This window comes from Cololabis saira, chromosome 18, assembly GCF_033807715.1.
Source record: "Cololabis saira isolate AMF1-May2022 chromosome 18, fColSai1.1, whole genome shotgun sequence".
Classification (NCBI taxonomy): domain Eukaryota; kingdom Metazoa; phylum Chordata; class Actinopteri; order Beloniformes; family Belonidae; genus Cololabis; species Cololabis saira.
Genome location: NC_084604.1, coordinates 20230772 through 20255869, shown reverse-complemented (window position 1 = coordinate 20255869; position 25098 = coordinate 20230772). Strand labels below are relative to the sequence as shown.

At 39.5% G+C, this 25098-nt stretch overlaps 1 protein-coding gene across 2 annotated transcripts; it reads right to left on the bottom strand.

Annotated features, from left to right (window-relative positions):
• Positions 1-13841: 13841 nt before the first annotated feature.
• On the bottom strand, positions 13842-24666 carry dusp10 (dual specificity phosphatase 10). Of its 2 annotated transcripts, none has more exons than XM_061707561.1 (4): positions 24447-24666; positions 22544-23367; positions 18630-18998; positions 13842-16449 (listed from the first exon to the last, which is right to left on the bottom strand). In XM_061707561.1, the coding sequence occupies exons 2-4, from the start codon at positions 23319-23321 to the stop codon at positions 16184-16186; spliced, it is 1413 nt and encodes a 470-aa protein (XP_061563545.1). In that variant the 5' UTR covers positions 23322-23367; positions 24447-24666; the 3' UTR covers positions 13842-16183. The 2 variants fall into 2 exon arrangements, with proteins under 2 accessions (XP_061563545.1, XP_061563544.1); XM_061707560.1 differs by having other exon boundaries at positions 24464-24666.
• Positions 24667-25098: the final 432 nt, after the last annotated feature.

The window sequence follows — 25098 nt, the reverse complement described above, 5'->3', positions numbered from 1 at the left end:
GGAACAACATAAGGAATGGTCTTTGAGAAGCAATTGTTGCTGCATATCAATCTGGAAAGGGTTATAAAATAATTCACAAACAATTTGGAGTTCCACATACAGTGAAACTAATTATTTTGCTGTGAGCACAGGAGAGGTTCTACAATTTCGTTGTACATTGTATAATGAAAATAAAACGAATTCAATTCAATTCAATTCAATGCAATTCAATTCAATTCAATTCAATTCAATTCAATTCAATTCAATTCAATTCAATTCAATTCAATTCAATTCAATTCAATTCAATTCAATTCAATTCAATTCAAAAGATTGTCCACAAGTGAAAAGGAGTTAGCCATCTTTCCAGGAGTGTGTCCTCGGACAAATTTATCATAGGGTCATGCCATGCAATGCCCAGAGGAATACAAAAAATGACAGTTAGAAGTAAACTGAAAGAGTATGATCAGTTTATAAGTGTTTCCAGACAAAGCATGTCAGCAGAAATGACTCAGTCGACATGAACATCTCTGTACACCACAGAATTCTGGAGGCAGATATGAGGCAAAATTTGAGGCTAAAGCTTGGTAGTTAAGAGACGAGAGGCAGAAAATCTACATCAGAATGGCTGAAAAAGAAAAAAGTCAAAGTTTTGGTCAAAGTCCAGACCTTGACCCAATTGAAATACTGTGATATGACTTCAAACTTCTTCATGAACAAGGGCCCAAAAACCTCAATATACCTTTGCAATTGTAAAAAGAAAAATGGGCCAGAAGTCCTTCACAATGATGGGAGAGACCGAAAGTCAAACTGGAAAGAACCTTTTGAAGTATTTGTTGGTAAAGATAGATCTACCAGCTGCTGGCATGGAGATACCTAGTACTCCCGACAGGATTTGTTTTTCTTTTTGTCTTATATTGTAGTTAAATAAACAATGGCATGCTGAAAAATGTTTTGAAAAAATGTGTGGTAAGTATAAAAAGCGATACAAAGAACCACTACAATACAATTTTTTTGAATTATGTTTTTACACGAGAGAACAGGATTAACAGAGATATCTTTTGCGCATACACATGCCTGTTGAAATGCCTCATTTACTTGCTGTCTTTAGTTTTTCTATGTGGACATTTGGTTTCCTTGTGATTTTATGTATTTTTAGTATTATTAATTCTAAAAAAAATCCTTAAAACAACAATGTTTGCGAACTACAAGTACACTGCAAAAACAGACCCTTAGAAATGAACATAATGTTCCATAAATCTAGTCAGAATGTTTTATTTAAGCAACAAAATCTTTGTCCATGGGTAAAAAACTTTCCTTTTTCTTAAAACAAGCAAAGTAGTCTAAAAACGTCTTGAAACAAGTTTTTTTGTTCTAACTTGGAAATGAGTTTTTGCAGTGTAAGAAGCCATTCTCAGTATTTAAAACCAAATCTGAAACTTGATCACCAAATAAAATTGGTCAAAGTCAATGCTACAACAGTGTGTGGTTTTGCCTACTTGGGTGAGCCCTCGGCAGATAAGTGCTTTTCTAAAATAGGATCTAAATTACTGTTTTGGTTTGCCGTCCCCCACCCTCCCCACAAAGCTACATAATAGGATGATTGAATGTGTCATGGTGACTGTGGGAGGGGGTTTCCCAGGGTAACAAGTAGATGGAAAGTTAAGGAGGAAGGAGGGATTGGTTAGTCCCTGCGGGAAGTACAGAGGAGGACCAAACGACTTTCATTCTATGTACATTACAGACATTGTTGGGGGGCGGTTATTAAAGTGTTCCCTTTCTGTGTCTGACACCTGTGTCCGTGAACTATTGGTGATCTTTTGAGACGACACAATTCAAAAATCAATGCAGAGCTACTGAAATATTTCCATGAAGCAAAAGACAAGAGGTGCTTAGAAAAAGAGGAGAAATCATACATGTTTACTGTGGCTTTTAGACTTTGGAGCACGTTCTGCTTTACGCTGCAGTAATCATGATATTATCTATTTAAAGCGATTTTCAAAAACCAACAGACGTCTGTGTTTGAGGTTACACTGTTAAAAAACAAACAAAAAAAGGTAAAACTAGGTCACAGAAGTTCAAACCTGTAGCAAAACCAGTCCTGAATGAAGTCGACTTGTATTGTTGGTGAATTTGGAGGGTATTTTTAACTTACAGTATTTATTTATTTTATTTATTTACTTATTTATTTTGGGATATGTTGTTTTTTTAGGGGAACTAAAATAAAAGTCCTCCATTCTGTGCTGAAAGCATATCTTTGTGTATCAAATGAGTCGCTTTGTGTGAACAAAAAAGTTTGAAAATAAGTAACTTGATGATCTGGACACTTATATTTGATGCAAAGAGCAACGCCTATCGAGTCATCATCCCCCAGCCCAGCAAACAATCGGCATAAATCTGCTTTTTTGTGCCAACCATCTTTTGTCAGACTGTTGAACCACCAAGCATCCGTATTGAATCTGTAAAAACACCTAAATGCAGCTTTAGGAAGTCAACTTTCACTTGAGATGATAAACTGGAATCCGAAGAACATGTAGTTGAAATGAGCACTTGCAATGAAGTCGGCCAGGGCTCAACCAGGATTCACTTCCATTTTTTTTTCTTCATTTTCCCAACAAAGAATATGCATCGAGACCACTAAGGAACTTGATAAAGTGAGCTGAAGTAATTACTTTGGTGTTGTTAACAGTTCATTTCATCTGCACCAAGTAGGAATGGGATGACGGGGTCTCTGAGGGTTGTTGTGGCACTTTCTCCTGTGTAATGAATTAGTTACAGTTAACTTTATTTATTTTCCTAGTTTGTTTCATCTGGTTCAAAGAGGACACAGGCTCATAGTGAGACACTATCATAGATAGTATTAGTTGCTTACCCTCATTCTCCACTTTGATTTGTCACCGCGGGGAAAGTACCTGGTTTTCTACAAAAGAGAGGCCCGACTCTTTCTTTTTTCTTTACTATCTGCTTACTGGGACACTTAAAGACCTGAGTACTTGAAATTAATAAATAAAATGACCCAATGTTTTCATAGAGAGACTAAAATATTTTAATTAGAAAAATTATTAAAGACACAATTGTTGATGTTTTTTGTTTTCTTTTGTCTTTATATGTAATAAATACTTCAAATAAAAAGAATTAGTTCATAGACCAGGCATAATAATGCAAAGGAAAATGGCAGAAAGCACTTTTTACAGTATTCCAAACTAGTGGCGGCGTGGAGTGAGAGTTGTGTTTTCTTAAAGACCTGTGTTGTTAGTCAATTTAGACACTCAAATATATGCAGATATTAGAAATATACTACTACTACTACTACAAAAATAATAATATCCTCTTTAAGCCCTTTTTCACTTTGTTCATGACATGCGGTGCAAAACTATTACAAATTACAAATTTCAATTCTGAAATTGTGAGCTCAGGTTTCCTTGGAGAACTGTCAGAATACCATTTTAGAATTTATTTTATATATGATTTGTAGAAAACCCCACAACCAACAGTCATTATCTGAAGATTACATTCAACAACTTTCCACGCCTTCTTTTGCCAAGAGAAGTCATCGCATGAATGTTTATGCACTTAACCGTAAATGGAAATGTATCACAACAATTCAAAATTAAGATTCGCTCAGTCACCACAGCTCTTTTGTATCATAAAACTTCATGTTCAGTCACATCGTTTTGTTAATCTCCCTTTCAGTATCTTTATTTTATTTGATTGTATTTTGTTTTTTTTTTCTTTCCCCAAACAAGTTCCCCTAATATTAATTAGGATCTCTAATAAGGGAAAGTTTATTAAATTATAGCTTACATTCAAATATTCAATTGTTTTACCCTTAAAAAGGCCTTTTTAAGTCTTCATTGTGAGAGCTGGCCTACTGAAGAGTAAGTTTCATTCCTTTTTCTTGAATCAACTAAAATAATAACATGTAAGATGGAATAAGTACATGACAGAGGCGTATTAAGTATGAGGATGACATACAGTATATAGGTCATAACATGAGATAAAAGTCACTTGATTCATGTATCACCTAATAATATTTCCTCTCGATTAGTCATGTCACTAGAGTCATATTAGTTATATCTGAATATATTTGTGTTGCCATTATATTTTTGAGATGCTGACTTTATGAAACGAATGCAACTTAGTCAAGCTGGGTTTCTTTTTCCAAGTTAAAGCTTCCTGCATGTATCTCAGTTTATGATCTGTTGTCACATGAATACACAAAAGCATCCCTCCATATGAATCATGAGGTGAATTAGAGCAAACACAGCACAGTGAATGAATGTGTGCCATTTTCTGATGAAGCACTGGAGGAGGAGCACAACCTAAAGCCATCTCATGAACTCCGTGACCACAGCAGCTCCGGGCAGAGGCAGAATGACATTTGGCTTTGTGTCGCCACACTGAGCGCTGGCCTGTTTCTTTTGCCGCGGTCAGTGTGTGGCTAATATGTAGCGGCACATGGCACGCAAGTGGAGGAGTCCTGCGTGTGCCACAAGCCATAACAGATTGCCACCCTGGTCTCCTTTCATTCCTGCAGACTCAGCAGCTGGAGATGACACAATTTTCATCTCATATCTGTGCAGAGTCTCTGTTGTTTAATATCATTTTTGTCTTTCAGCAAACATTTTTCTTCATGTACACTCTGAGTTCCCTCTTCTCATGTCCATTTTATTTGAAGAGCCACTGTCGTCTACGGTCATGAGGCCAGGAGACCCACTTGTGCTGCTTTAAATGAGCTATGAACCTTCTCATCCTTCTGTACGTGTCACTCTATCCCACGCCGCTTCCCTGTCTTACGCTTTAGGCTGTCTTCCCCATTTGTGATGCAAGATTAATGCTCGTCAGCTAAAAGCTGACTTAGGGGTCCCAGGCCAGAACACATTTTTGTAATAAACAACTGCATCACAGTGACTCACCTGGTGTAATGTGCATCAAAGGTTCACACACTGTGTGGTCAGAGGTATCCACACCCCCGAATACGAGACCCGGATGTGATCGTGGAACATCTTGTTCTTAAACGGGGGGGAGGAACTTAGAAACCTCAAATTCACATGCAAGAGAATTGGTGGTGTCAATGTCAGTGTCACAGCTATAAAAACCCCTTCTTCATCAAGCTGAATTCAAACAAAGGCACATAGTTGAAGGAAAGGGCAGCACAGCTCTAGTAAAATAGGTTCCGGGTTTGGATCCTGGGTTGGGCATTTCCCCCAGCTTGTGAGGGTTTTATCTGGGAATTCCTGCTTCCTTGCCAATGGCTAAGTTCTTTGTAGGTGTGAATGGATGCACAAGGTTGCTTTACTGTGTAATGCTGTCGTGATTCACCAGCAAGAAGGTTGGGCTGTACCGTTTTAAGCCCAATGGCAACTGGGGTAGAATCCTGTGCCCCTGAACAAAATAAACAGGTATAGAAAATGGATCAATAGCTAGATCAGGGGTCGGCAACCCAAAATGTTGAAAGAGCCATATTGGACCAAAAACACAAAAAACAAATACGTCTGGAGCCGCAAAAAAGTTTTCATTAAGCACTTCGAGAAAAAAGTCGAAATGTCGAGAAAAAAGTAGAAATTTCGAGAAAAAAGTCTAAATGTCAAGATTAATGTTGAAGTACAATCTTGAGAAAAAAGTCGAAATGTCGCAAAAAACAGTCGAAATGTTGATAAAAAAGTCGAAATGTCGAGGAAATAGTCAAAATTTCGTGAAAAAAGTCGAAATGTTGAGATTAAAAAGGAAAGGAAAAAGGAAGAAAAAAAGAGAAAAAATAGAAAAAAAGGAAAAAAAGGAAAAAAAAGAAGTAAAAAGAAGAAAAAAAAGAAAAAAAAATACTTTAGAGCCGCGGGTTGCCGACCCCTGAGCTAGATGAACCCAAAAGATAAAAAGAAAATGTGTGGGTATCATCTCCTAAAAGAGTTCCACAGTTCACTGTGGATTGTGTATACATCACTGATTTGCACTTTCGTTCCTCAAAAACTGTAAACATCCCTCAGAAGTTGCATTGATCCAGATGGGATGTCACGTTGTTACTCTAGTTGCCCTCATTGGCAATCCACTATCTTTCTTTAACTCTTACCAAAATACTAAACAAAACCAGATTAAACAAACAGTCATTTCCCATGGGAGTCAGACCCCAGTCTGCAGGGCAAAAGTCCTTGTGAGGCATTTTTATGTCAATATACTGGAACCGCTCGTATCTATGTAGACAAACCAAGTGAGGAAGTATGTTGCAGCTGTTACTGCTGCTGTGTGGGTATCACAAAGGACTTTACATTATTTTAGGCTTTGTTCTTTCAAACAATGAAAAGGTGTGGGTGCATGGCAGCTTGATTGGACCTGAAGGTTTTCCCACCTAACCCAGGTCTGAATCCCGGCCTTCAGCTTTTTGTCACGTGTCATCTCCCTTTTTCTCTTCTTTTTCAAATAAAGGCCACTATGGTGCCTTAGAAAAAAATAATGATGATGCTGAAGAGTGGTGCTCCAAATGTCTGAGATTTTATATAATTTTCTGTTTCACTTAGTCATTTATTTATTAAGAAAGAACCTTCAGAGTTGTGTCTTTGTAAGGTAAAACTGGGAGTCTCTGCTTTAAGCCTGAATTAAGGTTCTGTGTTAAACCAACGCAGAGCATACGCCGTTGCCGTGACGCCGTCGTGAACCCTTCGGACTTCTCCATCACTCCATTTCGCCGCGATGCAATAACCCCCCAGAGCGCTAGTTGATACTTTGTTTAGCTTCCGGCTTTTCCGGTCACAGTGAATCAAAGAGATAAGGACAACTGTTGTGCAAAAAAACAAAACAAAAAAAAAATCACACACACACACACAAAGAAAAAAGCGTTGAAAGTTCACCACTGCTTCACGAACCGGAACTGGAAATGCGTTGCTACCAAGCAAATCAATCACACCCCTCTCGGTCTGTGTTGGGTCCGCGTAGCCTCAACGCGTAGTTACATTTTTTGGGAGGTGCACGTGAGGCTACAGGGTAGGCTACAGAGAGCCTCACGCGTAGCCGCGTACCCTACGGCGTACAGTAGGTTTAACGCAGAACCATAACTCAGCCTTTAGTCTGACACCCTTGTGCAGCAATAACTGCGATTCAATACTGAGTCATTCAGTCTGTTTATATGTACAACGGTACTACTTGATTCACACAATTAAGACAATATTCTGAATAAGAAATTACCTTGTAGACAGCAGCCTTTGTGTGAATACAGTTATATTCCAGGTAAAAGAATATTCACATTAAAGCTAGTGTTGGTGATTCTATGCTATTCTAACCAAAAATACATTCAGACAGTTAATCGTCATCATCTGATAGGTCTCCATCATTAGCCTGACCAGCCTGGTGATTCTGGTCTAGTTTCACTCCCAATCACAGTTATTTACGCCAGTGCAGCTTTATGTGATGACTCATACAGGAGCGTCCAAGAGCCACTAATCAAAACAACCGAGAGTCTTCACATGCTGTCTTTCTCTAGTGATCATTTGCCTATCCAGAGGCTTAAAAAAGAAGTTTCTTCAGGAACCAGGTTCATTTGTTGTATCAAAGAGTTTGAATGAATGACCAGGCCAACCAATTTCTTGAGTACATGGTAAAAAAAAAACAAAAAAGGTCTAGATACGCAGCCCTGATTCCACAAACTGTGAGTTCGTTCATTCGTTCGTTTTGTTTATTTCGATGTTTAAAAAACAAGAAAAAAGATAAGAAAACAAATACAGGTGGGCATTCCACCACATAAAGAAAAAAAACATCAAAACACAGATTTCAGTTACATGTTCGAAAAGGAGTGGGGGGAAGTATAAACTTATTTAATCCTACCCCCTTTCCACAACTAAACATAAATTATATGTCTGTATTTACTTTTTATACTATACACTAATTTGTATAAATATATATCATTTTTACAAAAAATAACCTGTTTAATAGCAGATGTAAGCTCTATCATAAATATAATATAACTATGATATAAATATAATATAACTATGATATAAATATAATATAACTATGATATAAATCTATAATACGTATATCTAAGTATATAAACATACAAAGACAACATGACGAAATAGCAGAACACACACAGCAATGAGTAAACATTGCTTCATGTCACACATTGCTAAAGCCACTCCCGAACAGGGTTCATGGGTAAAGTACTCCAATTATAGTCACATTATTAAAGCAAAGTTTAGACATGTAAGCATCTTAATGCAGCATAAGGTCTTGTTGAAGTTTTTGTGGCAGTTGTAAAATATTTGAGTGTCTATCAGCCCATATCGCACTAAAAATAAGAACTTTGTCAAAATCAGGAACAAAACACAACAGTATATGGTATAATAACACCAACAAAGTTTGGTATATTAAATCCAGGAAGTGTAAAACGTAGGAAATGAATTAAATTATGCTCTTTTAAGATGTGCAAGCTGAGAATGAAGCAATTTATGTACATTGTTTCATTTGGAATGAGGGTAAAAATCTGATTATTGCTCGCAAATGTCTCTCAAATCATTGATCTCAAATGTAATTCTTCTGCATACAGTCTGACTATAGATTGGTGGAAAAATGGTTTAGTAAACTTTTAAAGCATCATGAGCACCAAAGACAGTGTACTTTCAATCAAACAAGGTCCAACTCACGCCTGCTCACCCCACCACCAGAAAAATACCTGGCTCTAATTTCACCTTCAAATTACCTGTCAATCCACAAGGATCATGCACTTCACTTCCATGGGTGTATTAGTGGATCAGATACTTTTCATAGTGACGATTTTTTTTTTTTTCAGGAAAATAGTCAGAAATTGTCACAAACTTTGAAGCACAGAATTGATCTTTTTTTTCCATGTTAAAATACTTTTTCTCTAATCTTCTAGTGGTCAGAACCTAAACTGAAAAGTCCCACAGCACTGAAGGAAACACTCTAAATCATAATAAAGTCTTTAGTGTATACAAAGAAAATCCAGTCACAGATGTATTAAAACATTATATACAGGTGCAACAAATCATCCTTGACATCGTTTTAACAGAGTATATCTTCTTTTTTCATTCTCTATCATTGTTTTTCTCAGTTCCCTGAATCCACAATGTAACTTCAGTGGAGTTAGTTGTAAAAGTTGCTTAGGATGAGAAGCTTTGCCATATGAATAAGGCACATGGTGCATCTGTATTGATGTTTAATGAAGCCTTAGTGGGACACTGTTCATCTTCCAGTGACAAAGGGAACAGAGTTGACAGGAACCAGTGCAGCAGTCATACTCTGCTTTACTTCATCCTCTCCTCTAACGGGAAATATGCACACACTTGATTGTGTGTGTGTGTGTATGTGTGTGTGTGTCTGCACGTGTTTGTGTATGTGTGGAAAAGGTAGGTCCTCCTCTCCGGCCCTGTTTGCCTAATACGTCCATGCAGGGCTCGCTGGAGAGCAGCGTGAATGTGCTATTCTGGTGCCGCCAGCCTGCCCAGTGCTGATAGGAAAGGATTAATGAGGCGGGGTACTCATCGCTCGTAATTAGAAGCAACGTTAAAAACTATTTTTGTGCCTGTTCCTATGGAGAGATCTTGACCCTGAGGCCACACTCGCTAGCCATGAGGCAGCAAACGCCTGCAAAGGTGAAGTAAATATAGGCTCATAACTCCTGCAGCTATGTGGCACATAGTTGAATTGAGGCGAGCGCAGATAATTAACAAGTTTAACCACGTACTTTCAATACTCAAATGTCAAGAGACTGACAGAGGCTGTCTCTTAAAATATACACCAAAAGGTCTGTTTTGTTGACACGAAGTCCAAAGAGGGAGTGTCTAAGCTTCTGTACGCTCCTGGTGTTGCAGTTGGTCAGCTTTGTTTTGATTATGATCGCATCTTTGAATATGTCCATTTTTCCTTTCATTCTTTATTTTTCAGTCTGACATTGTTCTTTTGAAATCCTGAAAATATATTAAAATCTATTTAACTGCAATTATTTTAGTTTTCTGTTAAACAGAAATGTTAAATCCAGTTTCACAAAAGAATCTCCTTTTCTCCAATTGTAAATATATACATTTTTATTTTTTGTTTGTAAGATTACTACACTAACAATGTTAAACTTTAAGAAACATTAACTCTTGAAATTGACATGTAAGACTTGTTAGTAAAAGGTTATTTATGTATCTGGCCAATACTGTTAACATTAGCTTGCAGTTACATTTTAGTAGAAACATAAAATGTGCAGCTGAACGGAGAAAATGTAAATACATATGAAAATACTGAAGAAAACAAAAGTGCAAACTTACTGTAGCAATAACAGCTACGGTAAATGCAGTGGTGTGCTGTGGAATAAAGCTAACCAAATAACTGTGACATTCAAAACTGAATTAATGAATCAATTAACTAATCAATTTTCTTCCTGTTCACAACACAACTAACCTGAGGCTTTGAAACAGTCCCGGACCATGAATGACTTCACTGAGTAGCGCTAGCTGTGTAGCCGCTATTTTAAAGCCTGGCTTCAGTTTGGCCCCATTCTTCCGAAGAGTAAGTCTTGGACGCATCCTAAGCATCGCTGCCAGTTCACGTTTACTGGAGGGAAGTCAACCATCGCCGATCTGAATTGAGGTTTTTGTGCTTCACGTTAGCAGTGTAGCTTTCTGCCAAAAGTTTTTTGCAAGTTTTTTGCAAGCATCTGCAAGCTCAAAGCACACGGCTACTTGCACTACCTCACCTGTTTATATACGTATTTAAATACTATTTATTTCATGTTTTTATTTAATCATGTAAATACCCATCCTGTAAATACTCAAGTGCCTTAATTTTTTTTCGATTGTCGATTGTTTATTTTATGTCCTGTTGATTGTTTAATATTATGTCTTGTTGATTGTTTATTCTTTTATGTCATTTTAAATTGTGGACTGTTTATTTTTATGCATCTATTTTATTGCCTGTATTTTTGCACCGTGGGTCAGAGAAGACTTTATATTTATGCTGTATGTCGAACATATAGCATCTGACAATAAAGCTTGACTTGGCTTGACTTACGTAGCAATTGGGAAGAAATTTGATGGTTGTTTGTGCAATAACAAAAACCTTCAAGCATTGCTACAGCACTGATGGAGTGGGAGCCACCATTGCTATGCCTTCTTCATCTGCATTTCAACTAGAATATAAGCACCATCTGCATCCTATCAAGTTGAATCTTTTAATAAACTTAACTTTGGTGCAATGGAAAAATGTTGGGAAAAGAAAAGTGTGTCAGTCTGATGCTTAGCACTTCATTTTAGGTCTGGTAATCCACAATATAGTGTTCACTCAAATGCTAATGAAGTAGATTTTAACACATTACTAATTTGGTGTAACATGGTCCTTGTTGGTCCATTTTTACACGTTGCTGCATGGACAGTAAAGAAAAACCGTGGTGAAAAAGTCACACCTTGCAAATGCATCTACTATTCACTCAAACCACTGTGACATTTCTGAGATAAATCTTTTTTTAAATGGTTAAAATTCACTTTTTTTTATTGACTTCATTCTGAATTGCTGTTAGCTTAGCTTTCCATCAGAATGTATCCCTGCTTCTCCAACTTGAGTTTTTTTGTAAGCTACAGTATGTTTGTTTGTGTGCTGTCCTCTGTTGGTAAGACACTAACTACTGATAAGTTATTTATCACGAGCCCACGTCTAAAACAAATAACTAAATCTCATTAATATATTGAGTAGTTACTAAGAGAAGCATCTGCCTATAAGCTTGTTGCTTGCTAAACTGGTTGCAGCTAACATTGTCCTGGCTCTGGCAGGTTGTAAACTGTGATTTCAGAACTTCTTTTTTTTTTTTGCTTCAAACATCTGCCTCTGGAGGCTACAGATGGTGCAGTGAGGGAAGAATGTGAACCAAAACAGCACAAATTGCAGGATATAAAATCCAAACAAAAGCTAAATCGAGTCATGGAGTTGACAGGAACAGATTTAGAGTCAGAAAGTGTTTTGAAATGTACATTTTACAACAGGCAAAGACCTCTGAAACAATAACTTTTGCTTCAAGCAGTAGGAAAGGAAGCATGTGCACAAAGGACCCTTTCCAGTTGCTCACACGAAGTCCCTTACTAAAATGTACTTTTGTTTGGTCTCTTGGTCAGTCGCTCACTCATTTTTTCATCTGTCATTACTTTCTTGAGTTTTCTTAAACGTGTGTGCCATGTCATCCTCTAGCTTCACTGTCACTGATGATGGACACAGAGCAATTAAGTGACTGGGATGTCTGGGACAGGAGTCCAAAGTTGTTGTTTTTTTCTTTTTTCATGTTTTTATTTTGCCTTTTTTTATGAATCGTACAGATATGGGTCAAAAGTTAAATAACACCTCCTAAAAGCAATCAAATAATCAAAAATGTGTTGGAAACTGATATTAGGACTGGGCAAAAAGTACATTGTGCTGCTTTCATTTTCAAGGTATTTCAGGATTTAAACAGAAGGAGAGAAAACATACAAACAAACAAGAAAATAAACACTCAAGATGCCAAACCAAACTTGAGCCCTCCCTGTTTATTTCAAAGCTTACAAGTAGGGATTACAAAATTACAGTGCTTCATTTTCAACAGTTGAAGAAGTAGTAAGAGGACATAAGGAGAGATGATGCACCAGTTTAGGAATTTTGAGCAAGTCATGCAAAAAGGTGTGGGAAAAGGCCTCCAATATAGTAGCACCCTTTGTGGAAAACGAAAAATAAATCCATCTGTCCATAGGTCAGTGCAAAAATAGTAATGAATATATGCATACAAAGAAAATATATATATATATATATGTATATATTTATATACTGTAAATACTTGACTGTTGACTACTGACACAAAGAAATATACAGAAACTTGTAGTGCTAAGCCCGTTTCCACCAGAGTCTCTGAGCCCAAAGCAGAGACTTGAAGAAATCTTATTCGTAAAGAATAGACGGCAAATATGACAGCTTGATATTGGTCTAATTCAGAAATCTGTTTCCAAATGAAAGTAACAAATGCCTTTTGGAGCTGTCAGTCAGGATATGACCTGGAGAACAGTATAAGAAAGACGGACAGACAGACGGACGGACAGCACCACAATGACTGCCAGTGCCCCTCACAGAGCAGGAGCACACAGCATGCCTCGTCTCTAACCAGAGAGTCATTTTACATTATTCAGTCTAACAGATTTTTTTTTTTTTTAAAGAAAAGAAAGAAAAGCCATGTGCCACTGTGATTGCAGAAACCAGCAGGTTGGATGAAAAGGTACATTTTTATTATCTTACATTGGCTCAGATTATAACCTTTTTTTCTTTTGCACATGATAATCTCTGAATAAAAATGCACAAGCAGCAACTGTGTGGTGAATGCTTATTAGTATATAGCTTCTTTTTTTTTTAAATCATACTGAGATATATCATGAAGAAGACACCAATGAAAACAAAAGTAAAAAAATTTTTAACCTGTCTCTTAAATCCCATTCGAGGTTTGCAAACTTGTTATTTCAGTTTGAAATGTTCGCAAAGACCTCAGACAACAGTTTTATGATCACTGGAAACAGGTTTGTTACAATTTCATTTTGCATAGCATGAATTTTCACGAGGGACTTTTTTTATTTCAAGCTTATTGTTGCAAATGTGTGTAATGTAATGTGTGTGCTCACTCTGCTACGAAAAACTTGCATTTTCCTTCATCCTTGTACAGAAACAGATGATCATTTTTACACTTTTAGGATTCGTTTGAAAGACATTATGATTTGCAGTCAGAGTGCTGTTAAACAGACAACAGTTTTGGCACCTTGAGAAAGACATTGTTAGCCCTGTGCTTCATTTTATGCCTTACAGGAGAGCTGAACAGAAACGAGAGGAACATCATGAGCATAAACAGAACTGTGATCGTTTGTCAAGAAATCTGCCTTACACTACTTGATTATTTTTGGTCTGAACCTTGCGTTTTGAGTTCAGTTTAAAGACTACACACTCTTTTCTGTGTTGAGAAAACTTTAACAGCCCTTGGGATTATTAAATTAAAACCACACGGATCAAGGACATATGGTTTTCGGGCTTTAACAAGGACATTTTTATTCATTTGAAAAAATTGTTGTTGGTTTTTTTTTTTTGTCCATACAGTCTTCATAAGTCTTTAGAGAGTGTGTTCTGCTGTTTACGCCGGCATGAAAATCCTTAAAACACAGAGTTAAGTTTACCCTTGTATCACTGAAACTGTGGCAATCAAATCTGTAAAAACTAACATGCATGATCGAGAATCAGCATACCAATAATGCAAAATCTACACCTTTAAAACTTAAACAGTAAAAAGCCTGGCCCATTTGGTTAGCCAACATTAGCCTCTCACAGACGGGATTTTTTTCTTTGTACACATACATTGCTTCAACCAGTTCATCTTAAATTTTTCACTCACTCAAATCGCAATCATTCGGATCCTTGAATATATGAAAGGACGCCTCTTCAACCTTTCCTTTTCATACTTGTCTGCGTGTATCTGTTGTAACCTGGATCAGAGGTGAGGATACTGACACACACTAAATAAAGAACATTTAGCACCATTTAGTGCCAACTTGATTTAAAGACTTTTACAGTGATGCTCAGCTTCTCTTTCACCTCTAAATCAAAATTGCAAAACCTTTTTTATTTTTTTACCTGAAGCCTCTTAAACATGTTTGAAATGCACAGTTTCTAGATTGTGCCTTTTCATAAGGGAAAGTAGTTGTAATCTATAAATTAAATTCATCGGATAAAGAGGATAGATTTTGTCAGGGCGTTAAAACGAAATCCTGCCTGTGATTTATATTTGTCTGCACGTGATGCTGTGCCATGCACAGGCCCAACATAGATGTATGAATTAAGGCATTGATAGAGGCACTGGAGCAGCACGTGACAGCAGCGCTTGCCTACTTTAGCAAGGCAGAAGAGTCCCCCTTAACTGTATCTTGGTGTCAGCGAGCTGGAGTTGTGTGGAAAGAAGGAGGAGGGTCACGCTGCTCGACTACCACCACCGTAACACACTGAACTGACCTATAAGTTTAGATTACGCCTCTGCTACTTTTAAACATTAAAACATAGCTCAGAATGTGGGACACTGGTAAGAAGATCGGACGTATGTGGATGGAGACGGTAACATAGTAAAGTACAGTACAACAGAGCCGGCTAATGGGTGAAGTGGAGCGAGAACAAACCGAGGAGACAGAAGCAGGCAGTGAAAGTCCTCTGTTGTGTTACATTAAACATCACCAGTAGCCCTGTTTTACAATATTCACCGAATATTTCAAAGTGATCTTTCTTCCGCTTGCAGCCATGCATAAAAGAGCTCTTATGGCTGCCTGGCAATATGTGTATTGCTAAAAATATACGTGGATACAGGAATGGCAGAACTGAAATGCTGAAGCGAATGCACAACAGACGAAACCCCTTAAGCTGCACTCAGAGTGAAATCCCAAATTTTCTTCTTCTTCTTTTTTTTTTTTTAGATTCTCACACAAATCAGCGCCAAATATCACAGCATGACCATATGCATCATAAACATATTGAGCTGAACAACAGTAATTACACCAACATTAAAATGGTTCTTCAGCAAGGAGCTGGAAATGTTTTGTAATTATTACCGATATATACATATATAAGATCAATGTCTCAGTTGCACTCCACTCTGAAATTATTGCACAGTAAGCCACTGTGGGCTTGTCATGGTCATCCGCTTAAACCCCTGTATAAAAATAGAACAATAACATTAAACACACCAAACAAGTCTTCATCTTTTTGTTTTTTGTCTGTTTTATTGTTTTTCTTTATTTTTTTTTATTTAGACAGGCACTACCGTGGCCAACCATGCCTGAGTCTACAAGCACTGTGCCACTGTGTGAGCTTTGTCCTTCCTGTCAGTAACTGCCCACAACCTCAGAAACCACAGTCATTTCCAAATCGATTTTTCTCCTCCCTCGAGTTCGCTGCTCTGCGTTCACAAACAGATAACCTCTCCAAACTGACACTTCGTCTACTCCGGGACTTCAGCCAGGTCCAGGCATTAGGGATTTTTGGCATTTCTCTCCACCACTGTGACCCAGAGCGTTGGCACTCAAGAGAGTCCAAGATGAGGACCAGAAGATCAAAAAAAAAAAAAAAAAAAGAAAGAAAAATCAGCGTATTTCTCGACCTTTTACAATCAAACAGGCTCATAGTGCAGCCAGTGTGTTCAAAAACAGAAACACTGAGTCCAAGCAGGAGCGTTGGGTCGAGGGTTTGTTTAAACTACCGTTTCTACACCAATCAGCTTTGGCGTGAGGATTCGTGGCGTTATTCCATTGTTGAGGTCCTCCTCAAACTCCAGCAGCTGGCCCATGAAGTTGAGGTTTGGGGAGATGATGGGCCTCCTGGTCTTGACAAACTTGTAGGCGTCCGTCATGGTCATCCAGGTGTGCTTCATCAGGTAGGCGATCACGATGGTGGCCGACCGAGACACGCCTGCCTGGCAGTGGATCAGAAGGCCCATACCTGCTTGGTGTGCTTCCTCTGCGGAGAGGGACATGGAAACAATAAGAGCCCAGCATAACAGATGCTTTGTTCCCCATGAGGAAGATGAATGATCACATATGATAATATATCACAACTTCCTTTTTGGTGCAGTTTGTTTTTTTTGATTTGAGGTTAACAATTGCAGCTTCTTTAATTTATTAATAACGATTCAGGAAGTCACAAAAAAAGCTGAATTTAAGTGACATAAAGGTCAGCGCAGTTTGAGAACCACTGATCCATACGTTAACTATCCACGTCTGAAATACGTTTGTTATATCCACTTTTACAGCAGACTGAAACACAGAAAATCTGTTAAAATGCTCCACCTAAACAAGCGAGGAACCAGGAACAAGAGCTAGAGTCTCGCTGCTACACTCAGGACCTTCTCTGCTTCAGGTAGCGCTGATTATTCCCAGATCAATATTTGTCTCTGAACCCACGCTTTTATAGATCTGCTGTAAACACATTTGTCTATCTTTGGGAAGAAAAAAAACACATCTGTCAGAGGAAAGGATGGTTGTTGGTGTTCGTCTGGTAGAAACTGGCAAAACAAATTTAGTCAAACACTGTACTTAAGCACAGTTTTTAAATTACTTTACCGAGGTATTTCTGTGTTATGTCACTTCATATGTCCACCCCAGTTCATTTAAAGCACAAGATATGGTACTTTATACATAACTTCAGTCTGTTAAACCCTTAAATAGTGATCTATTCCTCTAAATAGATCACTAAAAGAAGTTTAATTACAGTACATTTGTAAGTGGTCCAATGACTCCAAAACGTTCATGAATCAAAAATAGAACCTTTACTTTACTATTCAAACTAAATTTGATGCCAATATTTACATTATTTTATTCAGTTGGATTGTTAATGAGGCATTTATATTTATATTGGTGTTTTTTTACAGTGGTCCATTGGTACATTTAGTGCTTTGAAGGATCTAAATACTTATCATGAAGTATCATGAAAGAACATGGTACTAAAATGCATCTCTGGCTACTGTTCTGAGGTGGCTTGATGATTAAACAAGGAAAGCCACCACTAAATTAAACTTAAAAACTATATTTAATTGGTACTAAAGAAGGATTCAGAAAAATATTCTGTATACGTGGGACAAGAAAATTACCAAAACAGTTGTTTTACTGCGGACAGTTTAAATAGAGCGGAACAGAAGACCAGTGTGACAAACAATCACTGGTAACATTTAATAAAACTACAAACACCCAAATATCATCAGCTTTCACAAACGGCACCACAAAGGATGATGGGAACCCAGCCCGGAATGCTACATTATTACCAGAGACAAATAAATTAATACATTTAGAAGAGACCCCAAAAACTCAAATTATACATCAAATAATATTTCTCCAAAACATATTTTTTTTTTGTTATTTTAGACATTTATTGTCACGATAATATATGCCCACGTGTTAATTTCTCCCAATAAGTTGGTTTTAATACATTTTTTGGATTCTATAAATACATTCTGACCTCATCTAGCTTTTGTTTTGGTACTTCCAGTGTGAATTTGTGAATTTGATTTAATATTTATAAATAAAAAGTATCACACCACTCTTAAAATTTTTTTATGTGACAAAATGTTGCTGTTATTTCTGTGTTAGCCACTTTATAAAACCGCGCCCCATATGCTAGCATCTTATACTAACGAGCACATTGCGGACAATGAGCTGCTTCTGAGAAACAAACTTTTTTTTAAGTTGTTCGACTATGAAGTGAAATTACACAGGCAACAACTGTAGTCTCACGCATTGATCGTGAAACACGCATTTCAGCAAGTTCACACGCTCTCACGCCACACATGGCATTTCTCACGCTGATAAGTTATTAACGTCACTGCACAGAAATCTCAACAGCCCATCTTACAACCGAGTCAAAGGCAGATACGCTAGCGTGCGCTGAGTGCTCATGCAGCCCAGAGCGGCTGTCTGGAGTTACCGACCTATCAGCCAATCAGAAAATAGAAGTTTTTTTTTGTCCCTGTAAGACCCCTGCCCCCAATTACTTTGTTGACATTTCTTATGTTGTGTCTTTTGGTCTGTATCATGTTGAAAGGCCAAACAAACGTGGACCTTCCTCTCGTTAACCAAACTAAATGTCTTAGCTTACACATTTGCAGCTCAACATTTCAATGCAAAAGTACGTGGAAGTTCTCATACCGATGAATTCGAATGCCTCCTCAAAGTACTGGCGCAGGTTCTGCTTGTTGCTGTCGGTGGCGGGCAGCCTCTTGTAGATGAAGAGACCCGTGTCGTAGTGGTAGAGCGGCAGGTGGGTGGTCACATTTAGGATGTAGCCGATGTTCAGACGCTGCAGCAGGTGGCTGTCCTGAGCGTCGCGCTCATTTCCCAAGTAGAGGAAGGGCAGGATCGGCGTCAGCTCTGCGTTCTCGATGTCCGGCGTGGAGGGCAGGGCGTGAGGTAGCGGCCCCGTCAGGCCGGCGGCTGCACCCGTGTCCAAGCCCTCGTGAACATGCAGTGAGTGCTCGCACAGGTTTCCGTGGTTCTGCCTGAAGTAGCTAAGGCCTCCTATAAACACAAAGTGAATGACCAACAAACGAGTAAGTAAGCTACACTTCCTGCTTGTCAAACACAATTCCCTTATTTACTTTATATTCATTTCCTTGAAACATGTCGCCTTTCTAAATGGAATCTGGAGCTCTCTGGTCTGAGTGAATAACAGCAGGAGTTAAAGGTTTAATTCAAACAGGAGTTAACTATGATAAAAATACACACACTCGTGCCTCCGACCACCACATGGTAGATTTTACAACTCAGCTTTGCAAACACATCTCACAAAAGCAACGACAGCTGAATTTAATGAGCTCTGAAGACTTTAACATGAGAGAAACCTCCAATCACCTGACTGTACTGACACATTTCAGTCAGATTTGGATAATGAATCACACTTCAACCTGAAGAACAAGAGAATAGTGGTTTCTGAGGCCCCGGCGCATGCACACGCCCACACAGGTACAGCTTTTCACCCGTTAATCTGCCTGTAAACAGACATGTTGAACGTTAAACACACTTCTCATGGGGCATCTGCACTTCTCCAAATAACTGGTTTGCACCTGTTTGTAACAGAGATGCCATTGGCCCAAGAGTCTCTTCAGCACGGGGGGGAGGAAAAGTATCAGTTCACGTATTGTTCACGACGCAGCTGACATCATAGCGTGTGAGGTCATAGCTCGGCCTCACAACTTCCCCGTGATGGAAAGCGAGAGGGAATCTCCTGTTAACCATTGTAGGTTGTTTCCACCATGAAACAACAAGATTAGGTATTAACAACATTAACGTAAACACGTGGTATAAAAAGGGGGCAAGCCCTCAGTGTGGTGGGACATCAAGGTTATAATTACGCTCTAAATAAATACAAAGAAAGGGAAGTGCTTACGAGAGATGTGATTTGAGGGAAAAAAAGGGGGATTTCCACTGGAATGGTTTTTTCTTTCATTTCCAACATGAATTTCCGTTCATTTGCGATTTTTGAAGACAAATTAACTTGTTTCCAAAAAAATGCGATACATTTTAAATGGACCTGAACATATTTAAGAAATAGTGAGTGACAGTTATTGAAAATGTCTCAGAGCTGTGTGAGAATTAGTCGACCTTTAAAAATGAATTCTTTCATCACCTTAAGGCAGCTGTAACAAACTATAAATGCATCAGTGACACATTACCCTAAACCTGTTAACCTGTTGACCCAAACTAATGTAATCACTTTAAGAATAAAAAGCAGCTTGTTTCACATAAAAGTCCTGTTTATGGTCCCCTGACAAAGACGAGTTTTCTTTTATGTTTTAGATCTCTTCACCAGCTCCTGAGGGAAATGTCAGTCTCTTAAGATATTTAATGCTCCAATTAGACACCACATTTGTCTGCAGGCTATTTAACAGTACATGAACTATTCTGTGTGTTTTAGGCCAATATGTGTATTACGATTAATGAATTAAGTTGGAACTCATTCATACTGTTGATGTCATTTAAAGTATTCTATCTACAATTTATAACATTTTTACTACTTTTAGCTTATTGTTTTACAATTCGGTCCTTTTGAGGCTGCTTTCTGAAAAATGTTTCACTACACCTACAGCCCAGATCAGATCTACATGATATGACCTTGTGACACAGTAAATGATCAGTATCTCAACATAAAGTGGATTTCCTCAGCAAAAGAGATCAATTTAGCCATTAGGAGTCAGTCGAGTCCAAAGGAAAGCTTATTGCATTCATCAGATGACCACTAACTCAAAGTACAGTATACTCTGCCTGCTGGATTTATAATGTTAATATGATGGATGGCTGCTTGTAGAGTGGAAAGTTGGGAATAGACTCAACTTTCTGTTGTAAGGCAATGTTAAATCCATATCCCCAGGACTCTATTTCAATTTCATGTGGTCTCACCAAGATATGGGAACATAGTCCCATTTGGACCCTAACATGATTTGATTAGCACAAAGCTAGTTCGACGGTGTGCTTTGAGAATCTGTTTTGGCTCAAAAGTGTTCTCGGTTTGGGCAAAGTGCCCTGATTAATAAGACGTTTCTCAGTAAAATGAGAACAGAGTCTTCAGGAGCAGCAGATTGCTGTGTGATGAAATCTGTTGAGCAGTACCAGCTGTCATTATCACTGACCGAACTCGCAGAGAGACATGAGAATTGTCTCTGCTCACCGGCTCAGGTCCTGTTCAGAATTGACCCTTTTTGTCCGTCAATACCCCAAACGCAGACCTGCCGTTTCCAGCACTCGCTGCAAACCTCTGTACCACTGTGTTGTTTATGGTAATTCTAATGGATTAAAGGTAATCTATTACAGCTTTCAGTCACAGCAAGGGCAGTGATGGAAGCTTTAGTGTTTCCGGTGGAGTACAGTAACCCACCACAAGCATATTTACAGTAAATCATCACTGAGACATAATGGTAACTGAGCAAATAACAGTGTATGACTGAGTTATTCAGCAGCACTCATGCATGCATGCTCCAGATATGCCACTACTACAACTATAACTCAAAATAACACACTTCTACTTGGCTTATCTTGTTAGAGCGTGCTGAAATATTTTAAGGAAAAACATTCAGCCCCTACATTCAGTAAGAGGTAATAAAGAAAAATGACGTTTAGAGGCATTAATCAGAGCAAAACCAAGGTCCTTCCAATGCTAAAATCATCACGTTTCAGTTCAAGGGCTATAATCAAAAATCTAAATATAAAAAAAAGGAGATATAATGAATCTGAGGCATTTGATCCCCTCTGCAGAAGCAGGTGAGGACATTCATTTTGGAAATATTAAACCAGCTGAAGGAAGAGCCTGCCTGATCCTCCCACCGAGCCGAGCTTCAGCCCTGACGCCGGTGCGGGATGAGAAACTAGAGAGCTGTCTCGTCCATCAAAGCACATGGGAGGGACAGGGGAGAAGAAGGGAGGAGGACAAGCATGCAGAAAAGGGATAAACGGGCTGGGATCTCACGGTTACACGGTGACTGGCAGGCGTTGAGAAAAACAGTCACAGCCCAGCCCCCCCACCCCACATCAACATAGCACACTGTTCTAGTTTCAAACATGCAAATCCAAAACAGAAAAGATGGCAGAGACCCAAAGACTGACACCTCAACAGGCTGTCTTATTTACTATCAGCTGCTTTTTCACTCTCTTCAAAATGCTAAATATGTGTCAAATGGTTCAAAAGTACATGTTTGTTTGCAGGTGATGCAAACAGAGTGTGTACAGGCTCGGTTAGTGCTGCAAAAGTTGCTGTATGAGTCGTTATAACTGCTGTTACGACTGATAAGATTGCATCCCCCTGTGTTGACAGGCAAGAGTCAGCTGACCAGAGCGATAAAGGTCAAAGTTTAACACACTTCACGCAAACTACACATTTCTATCCTACCACACCAGTTTCACATCAGTTTACATTTCCACCAAGCTTGAACCAGACCCGGTTTTTTAGATCTCTAAAGCAACCTAGTCCCTCTGGAGTCAGTGAAATTGGGTTTTTTTTTTTATCCCCTTTCATAAAGAAGTGATCCCAGTCTTTGTGCCTCCGAACTTTAATAAGCTCGTTTCAGTGTTACCTTTGAGGATGATGGGGTGCTTGCCCTCCCGTCTCAGGGATTCCAGGACCACGTGCAGCGGCTGGGAGGGCGTGAGCCGGTTGGGGTCCGTGGTGTTCTCATCATAAACCACAATCTCTTTGGAGAAGATGCCCTTAAAGGAGTCCTTGCCCTCGCGGCAGGAGATGAGGTCCAGCACAGTGATCTTGCCCTGCTGCAGCCGCCGCCGGCTAATCTTGTCGGAGCAGTTGATGTGCACAGCCCCGCGGATGTGGCTCTTATTGTACTCCATGAAGGGCCGGCAGTCAATGATGACCGGCACGGGCCCCACGGGGTGACCCATGGGACAGTAGGTCATCCGCTTGGCAAGCTCATTGGGGTGGATGACCCTCACGGCGGACTTTGGCGTCCCCGGGGTTAGACTGGGGGCGCTTAACGTTTCATGGTTCTGCACCATAGGAGCTTGGGGGCCAGCATAGCTGAGGTTGGGGCTGCTGGCGCTCACCTGGCTGTGGTTGAGGCTCTGGCTGTCCTTCTCATAGGTAGTCACAGAGCAGCAGCTGGCACTGCTGCATCCACACGACAACGAGCGCGTGGAGCCCTTGGATGAGGGCATATACGTTACAAGATTGGCCGTCGCCCGGATCTTCACCACGGTGGTGCTGATGACGGTGTTGCTGCTGCTGCTGGTGGTGATGGAGTCCAGGTAGCTGGTGTCTAGGCGCAGTTGGAGTTCCTGAGGTCGGATCGGCCTTGGCAGCGCCACCACAATTCTGTCGTCAAGGGGAGATGGAGGCATGGGGAGGCTGAGGGCTGGACGTTTACGGAGAACTCGACGAGCCGCTCTGTGAGGACACAGAGAAGGAAAAAGCATGAGAATAGTTTAAATGCTTTTTAAATGAACTCTGCATCCAGCGGCTCTGAGTGATCAAGCAGGGAGCTCACGCAGGCCGACCTCTTCTGTGATGGATCAACATGCAAAGTGGAAAACGGCTGCTGGAAGCCAAACATTAGTACTGTCAACACCTGCAGGGCTACACCCAAGTTGGTGGGAAAATTTAGGACTGACAGACTGGCCACTAATAATAAACAGTGAAATCATCTGTGTGTGTGTGTGTGTGTGTGCGTGTGTGTGTGTGTGTGTGTGTGCGTGTCCTGTATCTGATTCACAGTGAGTGTAATTAACATGAATCATCCTCCAGATACTGTACATGTGTGATGTTGAATTCTTTCTTTCCAACTCTGTTCTGCTCCAGAGCTTTTACAACAAGAGAGGGAGGAGAAAAGACAGATCAAATACTGCATCAACGCCACGCTGCAGTTTTTGTCTCTCATCCAAACGGAAAGTCGGGGTATCAAAATAATAATAATGAGGGTGGCAATTTCTTTTGATGTGATGGATTTTAAAAGCGTTTCATCTTATGTAATAAAGACACCAGCAGGACTCTGGCTGTCCCGGACATTGTCATCCTTTAAGCACGGTGCGTGTTCAGCAAAAAAAAAAAAAAAAAAAAAAGGGGGAAAAAAAGCCAGAGATCTTTCGTGGCCAAATTCATTGAAGAAACCGGCATGAGAACGTGCCGAGAATGTGATATCGCTTTCAGGGGGAGACCAACTGCTCTGATGAGCTGCAGAATGAAGGAAATCTAATTACACACCAGCAAGTCTCAGAAAAAAATCATTTTAAAAATCACATTTGCAGTGGATGATGATAAAGGCGGGTATTGTAACTTTGTCGCAATGAAAGGATTAAGCCAAATACACATAAAAATCAACAGTAAAACACAAGGATGTTAACATGGAAATAAAACACTCAAAATGGTTGCAGCATTTTGATATTCCTCTTCATTAATTATAGAGTCGCGTACAATCTCTATGACTGTGCATTTCAACAACAACTTGTGCCACTAATTCCCAAACTTGCCTCGCATTCGTGCTTACCGGTCAGTGTCACAGTTGACCGCAGACGGATTTATTATCTCCCCTCGCTGACAGCAGTGCCTCCATTCAGTCCGTCTCTGTGTTGTGTATCGGCAACATTTTTTTTTTTTTGTACTTTTACCCTGCTCCCCCAGAAATAAAATTGAAGGAAGCCTGCCAGCCTACAGAAGTCGCGCAGCGGGATTGACGCGACTACGAGCCAATGCGCGAAACCATTAATATCAAATGCGCTCCTCCGCGTACATGCGGGGGGCGGAGCCTAACGCGGGGGGCGGGGCCTAACGCGGGGGGGCGGGGCCTAGCTCGCTTGAACTGCCTCCAGTCCCGCGTTTAAAGGAGGGATGATGTCACTGGCAGCCAATCAGGAGTCCGTCTGGGACACTCGAGGAAGAAGAAACGGTGCCTTCAAGTCCTGTTCGTAAACTCCTCACACAATGCAAACTAGATTGATTTAATAATATGTGTATATACATTAAAAAAAAAGTCACTTTTGAAAGAACAAAACATATCATGAAATCTGTTCGCCTCACAACAACCCCAGAGAAGCAAGCACCATGGTCTGTGTGAGGAGAAGAAGACAAGCAATTTTTAAATGTTTCTTCTGTGTGAAAGTCAGACACCCAAACAGGCTGCAT

Bases quoted from the DNA above. Each gene is read 5' to 3' on its own strand.
- dusp10 (XM_061707561.1), bottom strand. From the start codon at position 23,321: ATGCCTCCATCTCCCCTTGACGACAGAATTGTGGTGGCGCTGCCAAGG. The intron at 18,999-22,543 runs GTAACACTGAAA...TTGTGTTTATAG, and splicing joins GCACCCCATCATCCTCAAAG to GAGGCCTTAGCTACTTCAGG. The intron at 16,450-18,629 runs GTATGAGAACTT...CCCTCTCCGCAG, and splicing joins GGAGGCATTCGAATTCATCG to AGGAAGCACACCAAGCAGGT.